Source organism: Phaethon aethereus (genome assembly GCF_964289735.1).
Source record: "Phaethon aethereus genome assembly, chromosome: 9".
Lineage (NCBI taxonomy): Eukaryota > Metazoa > Chordata > Aves > Phaethontiformes > Phaethontidae > Phaethon > Phaethon aethereus.
This window is the reverse complement of record NC_138585.1, coordinates 29,278,140-29,286,240: the sequence shown is the minus strand read 5'-3', so window position 1 is coordinate 29,286,240 and position 8,101 is coordinate 29,278,140. Positions and strand designations below refer to the sequence as shown.

Here is an 8,101-nt window from a genome sequence, read left to right as displayed (position 1 = left end):
CAGCAATGGATTGCAGGTATCACCATTTGCTAGGAATGACGACTGGTGTGAAAATCACCCTAACACAAGTTCTGCGGGACAATATACCAAGTCTAAATACGAAAGAGACAGTACCCAGTGTCTGTCAAAGAGCTGCAGGGCCGGCTTCAGAAGAGGCGCTCGCTCAAACAAAACGCTGGATGCTGAGCCAGCGAGGCTCTGCTTGCGCTCGGGAGCCTCTGCCACGCGCAGCGTAATTTTAGGCGGAAATTTTGCCTGAGCGCAGCTGAACTGCTGGGCCTTGAGGGAGCACATTATCCTTAGCAAACACAAAATGACACAACATAGGGAGCAAGTCCGCTGACTTTTTTTTGATCGTTCACCTTTATCCAGAGATACCAGCTGCAAAGCTCTGCCTCCGTAACAATTCCCTACCTGTTGCAAATTTATAACTTGTCCGAGTGCTTCAAAATAACAAATTACTATCTCAACTTTCCCAAAGAAAAGAAAATTCACTAGAACTTTTCCATCGCACACGGCTGTTGTTAACATCAGCCGATTCATTATGTGTTTTCAGGTCAGTCTTTACAAAGGAGCATTTGGTAGTGTGAAGAAGGATCGTGGGTTGTAAAAACGATGATCCAGAACTAAGAAGGCTATCTACCCATGACCTGAGCCCAGATAATGAAGTGTCTCATCCACTTTAGTAAAATATTAACAGAGGTTATTGGTTGTCATAGTACAATGAGAGGCTGCACTGAACGTAATTTCATTTACGGACGTTCAGAAAATTGACATCACGGCTGTGAGAACGTATAAATAACCAGGACACTGCATTTCGGATCGACTGCGGCAACATCATCTCTGAAGGGAGCATTCTACAGGCTCAGCTCCTCCCAAGGCACAGCAGGAACTGGATTTTGTAAAGTACACCAAGAAGCTCATTTTTCTAACACGGTTCTGAGAACGCCTGAGAGATTTTTCCTCTGCCTTTAGTTGTGTTTGCCATTTCTTTAAAAAAGCATGTGCACAAGAGGTTGTGCTAAGTGCCTGGGAACCACTCTTATCCCCCTGGCTGTGCTATGCACCCTCGCCAACATTTTGTTGTTTTTCCCTGGAGGAAAAGTGGTTGAAAACAACCTACACATTACAGATGAGGTTTGGTACTTCGGAGGGATCTTGGGATCTGGTGTATTGGTGAGTACATAAATTAAATTCAGACTTTCCCACCTTCTCCCCCCACCCACACCACGACTTTGCATTGCTGAATTTCCTTAGTACCTCAAATGCAGGTTCCGACACTGCAAATTCTTCTTTGATAAACACATAAGTTGTAAGTCATCCAAGAGTTTTGCAATAAGTAACTTCATTTAGTGATAAGGAAATAAAAAGACATAGAACTATTACATTTAAAAGCACATGTAACTTGAATTAATCCCAATTCAAACTGTATTTCTGTTATTGGTAGATGATCTTTCCTGCCTTGGTATTTTTGGGCCTTAAGAACAATGATTGCTGTGGATGCTGTGGCAATGAGAGCTGTGGAAAGAGGTTTGCGGTAAGTGAGAGGAAACATGGCAAAAAAGTAAAAGCTAAAGTGTTACTGATACGATATATGTATTTCTGCTCACAGTCCTTGAGAGACTAGACAGATGCTGTCCAGAGTGCAGGACACAGAGCCCTGCCATTTTCCTGAGTGCTGGAAAGTAGAAATAGCAGGCTGTAAAAATTGTATTATGCCTTTGCTGTTGTGCCACAGGTACCACAGCTGTACTGCCTTCTTGCGTTTTGCCGTCTCAGGATACTCATAGTTGCTATCACAATTAAAACTAATTTCTGAAAGATCTGCACTTTGTTTTGCAGAGCACAGCAGTTCTCTCTTCAGCCATTTTTTGTTGGCAGTTTTAAAAATTATTCTGACAGTTGGGCACTACATTCCTAACTCGCTGCAGACCCACGCAAGGGGCTGCGAGTATCTCACTGGGTTCACAGGAAACTTCAGGTTGGAAGAGACCTCAGGTTGTCACGTAATCCCACCTCCTGCTTAAAGCCAGGTAGACCAGGCTCCACTTTGAATTTATAGCCTCCTTGCACACTAGAAGTGAAAATTTTCAAATGGATACCTTCAGACATTAGTAAACATTCCAAGCATTTTAGTTTACAAGTGAGATTAAAGAAAGAATAAAGATATTTCTACCAGGCAAGTCTGTCCTTGTGAAATAAATTGTTTGTGTCAAGGAGATCATTACACTTTTTTATGAAGGAGCAGTTTTTCCAACTGAAAAAAAAAGGATAAAACAGGAAAAGAATCATGACTGTGAGGTTAACAAGCCTTTGATGCTACCTTCAGGCAGCCCCAACAAAGCGGGTGGAATTGCGAGGGGGGACACGGAGTCATGTATTTCTCTTCATCACACTGTGTTACCCATTTTCGTTGACACCGGTTAGCAGCGAACGTACCTTAGTTTAGCTCTGAAGGCCACACACCGCCCACGACTACCAAAGCCCCGTGGCTTTGCCGCCAGGCTGCCGCGCACACCTCCGCCATGCAGCAGAACGGGGCGCGCGGTTGTGCCGAGAGGGGCGAGCAGCGGCGAGCGCTCGCGCCGCTGCTGGCGTCGGTCAGCTACGGCGGGTACTGCCCGCAAAGCAACCTGCGCTCCGCCGCGCGGCGCCTCGCAAGCCGCCAACTGAGAGACCGGGAGCGCTGACACAAGTACGAAGTACGCGGTACCGAGAGTCCGGGGGGCCTTACTGCAGCGTGGCTGAGATCCGAATTTGCTTCAGAATTCAAGCAGGGCATTAGTTTTTGCATAATTTGCTTACATATTAGTATACATGAAAATGCTGTAATGGAAAGCCAGAAAAATAAAAACATCCTTTCCAATCCACTCCAATGGCACTATCAGAGTAATGACGACAAGTACCTCCAAGGCGATGAAGTACACGAGTATGAAACCTGAAGGGGAGGCTCAGGAAGGAAAAATATAATTACTTGGTCCAAATATGACCAAGACATCAAAGCTAAGGGTGCTTCAAGTAAAAGCCCTTTTAGTGAAGGGTGCTGTAGATTTTTTTTTTTTACTGCCTGGAGTGGTCCAAGACGTCAGTTTTGCTTACAATCTCTTGAGAAGGACATCCATGGCAGTTAAAGCCAGGACCCTGAACAACAACCAGGTCTGTTGGATAAATGCTGTCTAAAGGGGAGGAGTGCCATCTGCTGTGTCAGCATGGGCCCCTTGCGTCTTCGGGTAAATGCCGCTAATTCTTTTAAAGCTTCTAAATACCAGTGCAGGTATGCGTTAAACATTTATTATTATGTAACTGCAAACTAACATATTTTAGCTGTTCAGGAGTTGGCTATTTTGACCATTAAGAGCTGAATTTAGGGAATGTACATTCACATTAATAGGGCACATTTAATTGTTTGACTGAGAACAAAAATAACATTATTTTTCTCTTCATCAGATGTTTTCTTCTACAATATTTGCTGCAGTTGGAGTTCTGGGAGCTGGATACTGCTTTGTTTTGTCAGCAGTAGCCCTAAACAGAGGCCCTAAATGTAACACTGGAAAAGAGTGGACCTATCCTTTCCACGATGGGTAAGACAAGACAATAAGAAAAAAAAGCTATACATGTTTTGTTATATGATTTAACTTCCACATCCGTTGTATAAAAATGGGAATTATACTGTTTGTCTAAAACACAGCAGCTCTTGGAAGAGCCAGCAACATACAGGAATACTAAATAAGGTTCAGGAGCACGGAGGTGAAGACTAGCAAGTACAATCAAAACGCCGAGTTTCGAAGGAGCTGATAAAGAGAAATGCACAGCCTTCTAGGTTATTCTTGGGACAATAAGCAGTGTATGGGGATAAATTCCACCTAGATGAATAGCAGCGACATCTTACATTCACATCATTAGTATCCATGTGTCATTTTATCTTGGTTATGGAATTTGGCAGTTGTCTGTTACTCACACTCTGCAACTCAAACACGTTTGCTGTCGTGTATATTTATCGCTCTCAGAGAGGTGGTGTGAACAACATGAAACCCCAGCAATCCGATGGCTCCAAGCTGAAGCCAGCAACGCTCCAGCTGAAAACAGGGTACAATGTGTTAGCGAGGAGACTGGGACAGATCGGCGAGGGGTGCAGCAAGCACCTCGTCACCCGAGATCTTTAATGAGTCTTCCTCAGTCAAGAGCGACCTAGCAGCGTTTCTTGCATAATTCACCACAAAATTATAGTTCAGGTTAAAAAGAAAAAAAGAGGTGTGATGCTGTGTGTTACGGAGTATTTGTTCATGGGCCAGCGAGGGCTGGAAACCAACTGCTTTGGTCTAATTCTGGGAGTATCTGGAAAAATACGCTCTGTTTCAAACACGGTTTTGGCTGCAGTCAAGGAATCACTTGACAAGAACACAAGAAACAAAACAGCATTAAGAATACACAGTGGAAACATAGTGAGTGGTTAAGCAGTTCACAAATAAATCAAAGTGTGAAGGTAGAAATTATGGAAAATACTTTTACCTAATACTGCTGTTCTTTAGACGAGGCATGTAGAAGAGCAAAGGTTGTTTGTTTCTGCTCAGTGGGCAAGAGGCAACCAGTCTTGCAGCATTTGATATTTTGTTAGGAAAACCGAGTTTGTTCATCTTTTATCATACTGTTTTGGTAATTCATTTTTTTTGTTTTTATTACAACGTAATACAGTAAATTAAGACAAATGCTTGGGTGTAGACACCCATCCCGTGTTTCTGCCAAGGAGTTCTAGAAGGTGCCACACTCCCAAGGAGACCCTGGGCATCCCGTGTCCGCAGGGGCACGCTTTGTGGGTGCATCACACACTGCCAGCTGCCGGCACCGCTGCAGCGGCACAGAACCACCACGGCGCGGCCCAACAGCCCGAAGGCATCGGCACGGACGAGCAGCCGTTTGGCACACGCTGGCCTGAGACCTCTTCTTCCCAGAATACCAGAAACTGCCTGAGTGTATCTAGCACATACTCTCTCCGGCTGCTCCCCTCTGATGCCTTTTCTTTTCAAATCGATCGCTTCCATTGATCTAGAAACGCAAATGAAACCTCACTCTAGATAAGCAGCACCAGTGCGGTAACGGGAATTCTTTCTGGCAGTACTGAGGCTAACAGAAGACCACCACAGCGACAGCTTGTCGGCTGAGACAGACCCCCTCTCCACGAGCTAACGTCGTCATCTTCGTAACTGTTTTGTTCCCTCCCAGGAATTACCTTGCTAACCACACATTGTGGGATGTGTGCCATTCCCCCAAAAACATTGTCCCGTGGAACCTGACCCTCTTCGCCTTGCTGCTCGTCATGAGTGGGATCCAGGCAGTGCTCTGCAGCATTCAGGTGGTGAACGGCCTGTTTGGAACAATCTGTGGGGACTGCAAATGTTGCGGATGTTGTGGGGTGAGCAACTGATGGTTTTCTTTCACTATTTTGTGTACTGATGACGGTTCTCTATAGACCTGACTAGCTGACAGTCTGAAAAACTGAATCAGCCTTCATTCAGCGCCATGATCATGTCTTCCAAAGTACAGCTGAAACCCTACAGGGTTGCCAGGTGCTGAAAACACGATCTCAGTCCATATTTATGGTGTTTATCTGACATCTTCCCATAGTCGCTGGGAAACAATAAAAACCTTTGAAAGTCACAGGACTAGAAGCCACTAAGTCACCTCCATGTTTTTATTCTTCCAGGGAGATGGAACTGTCTAAATTGCAGACAACCCTCCCAACCTCGGGAGGCTCCCTTTTGCGACGGTTCCATAAAGCAGCCCTCAGACGCAGCATGCTAAGAAGATGAGAATGAAGGGCACTTCCCCCCACTAACGTTATGAAGCCCTGACTCCCTTTCTAGCCTTCCTGAAACCTCTCATCATGGAATAAAATAAGTTAAATTCAACTCTCACATTCATATTTATTTTTGTAAAACAGCTTCCATTTAAAAAGAGCGTATCCTCAGGCAAAATATTTTCTCTCCCGCGTCAGCTTTCCAAGTGGGAATCACCAAAGGCTGCTGGTACAAGCTCAGCTGTAATGCAGTTGTGTCTATTTTCTTTTGAGGTTTATCAGATGGAAGTATCACAATTCTCATTTTTTTGAGTACATGTTTATGTTACGTGGAAAAGTGAGGACTTCTCTCTCCCAGACCTGCAATGATTAAAATGCTCTCAATGAAGAGAGTCTCTGTTGCAAAAGAGATTTCATGAATCTCATGGCGAGGTCTCTTTTCCGGGCTGTGTCTGCCAGATGGGTGTGTTCAGCAGCACTGCTGTGCAGGTAAGTGTAGGGTCAAGGTAACGGGCAAAAGAACAGCGCGGTGTGGAGCCCCAGCCTGAGGCATCACGAGTCACCTTGGACACCACCATACCCTGCTTCACACCAGGAATTCAGTGAGAAAGGCCAATTCACAGCCATTTCTCAGCACGATGGGGATCTGGCTTCTTCACTAATCCATCACCAATTTTCCTCCAGTCACTCTCACCAGAGGGAATGTTCACAGCACAGTATGGCTGTAGAAGATGAAATTGAAAACAGAAAGTATAAGAATACAGGAGGCTTCTAGAGAGCCTTTCCCAGCCTACGATCCTTTGTACTCCAGGGACCTCCTGAGACAAAGGTTCCATCTCTGAATTTAACTCTCCTTGAGGGACTGCTTCTCCGTGAAGCCGTCCAGTTGTTTCTTGGATTACAGTATCTCTTCCATAGTCTAACTTCACGCTGTGGGAAGAATCTCCTTTGTTCTGACCCTGCCACCTGCGCTTTTTGTTCAGTGCCTCCTAGGTCTTGCCTGCAAGAAAGAGTACACAGCCAGTCCTACCCCCTCTTGCCCACGATAGCTAATTTCATAGGTTCTCTCATATATCCTCTCAGTTGTCACTTTTTTTAGCCTAAAGAGCATTAGTACATTTAGCCTTGCCTCATTCCAAAGTTGTTTCACCTTTATTTGAAGTTTTTTCAGCTCTCCCCACTACACTCTGAGAGGGAGGGACAGAGCAGCAGTGTTCCAGGTACAGGCACACTGCCATAGCCATTTATTCTAACAGTAAACCAAGGATGAACCACAACCTGATCGGTCACTGCTGTGAATCCCACAAGTCTTGTCTGGTTAGAGAGCAACACGGTTTCTCATACAGAGCATCATCTTCAAACACTGGCTCCAAACAAATGGTAAATGAAGCCTCATTTCTAGAAAATCAAACAAATTTCCACATCTCTCATACAATACTGATAAAAATTGGTACCCATGGAAAGGCGAGGGAAATATCCTATTTAAATCCAAGTATGTGATGAGAAAACTCAATGAAAACGTCAATATACGTATCTATCTACTCGCTGAAATATGCCCTATACCTGTAATCTTCATCTTGAATCACTCTTGTACAGAAACTACACAGCCTGTTGAGTTGAAAGGCAAAAATACTTTTTAGAAAGAACCAGTCTTTTAAAAGTTAAAAAGAAATAACTACTTCCCAAAGAAATCAAGGAGGAAATAAGAGGCACTGGAGAAGTTTGAGGGATTCAGATCAACTGACAGGCTTCTTAAGAAAGTCCTAAAACAAATTTTCACAAACCAGCTTGCCAGACTGGATGTCTCAAGGCTTCCAGTTCATTAACATATTTGCCACATCTCTTCCCTAAAATTTTCTTCCTGAAATAATGATTCTGTGGCCTGTACTTTCAGAAAATGTACTTTGTGTACTCTGTATCTACACTACAGATATCTGAAGAACTTATTCAGAAGCACTAAAAGCTCGTGAGCAATATGCAAAAATGTTAAATAGCTAGATATAGGTACTAAAAGTTACATTAATAAAAGCAAAGTGGCCTCTGATAGATTGTGCAAGATCATAAAAGAAATTATAAAAAAACCTCTTTAGAAACAGCTGTCTCTCCCACCTGTTCTACTGCACTGCCAGGGAATTTGAGAGTACCCTTTATATCACCACCCACTGATGCAACCATTTTACATCTATTCTTTCATCTGTGGTTAGCAGCTGTCCTGCACCTCATCTCCCATTTGTCTCGTTTTATTTATATGAAGTCTTTGGGAACATGGAATGTTTCTCATCAGCATTCAACAAAGGGACGGGTAGC

At 44.0% G+C, this 8,101-nt stretch overlaps 1 protein-coding gene across 1 annotated transcript; it reads left to right on the top strand.

Moving 5' to 3' along the window:
- Positions 1–1,002: 1,002 nt before the first annotated feature.
- On the top strand, positions 1,003–5,719 carry TM4SF4 (transmembrane 4 L six family member 4; the record flags this gene model as incomplete). Its single annotated transcript, XM_082003653.1, has 5 exons — positions 1,003–1,176; positions 1,448–1,537; positions 3,448–3,581; positions 5,221–5,410; positions 5,702–5,719. 5 exons carry the CDS (start codon positions 1,003–1,005, stop codon positions 5,717–5,719), a joined length of 606 nt encoding a protein of 201 aa, XP_081859779.1.
- Positions 5,720–8,101: the final 2,382 nt, after the last annotated feature.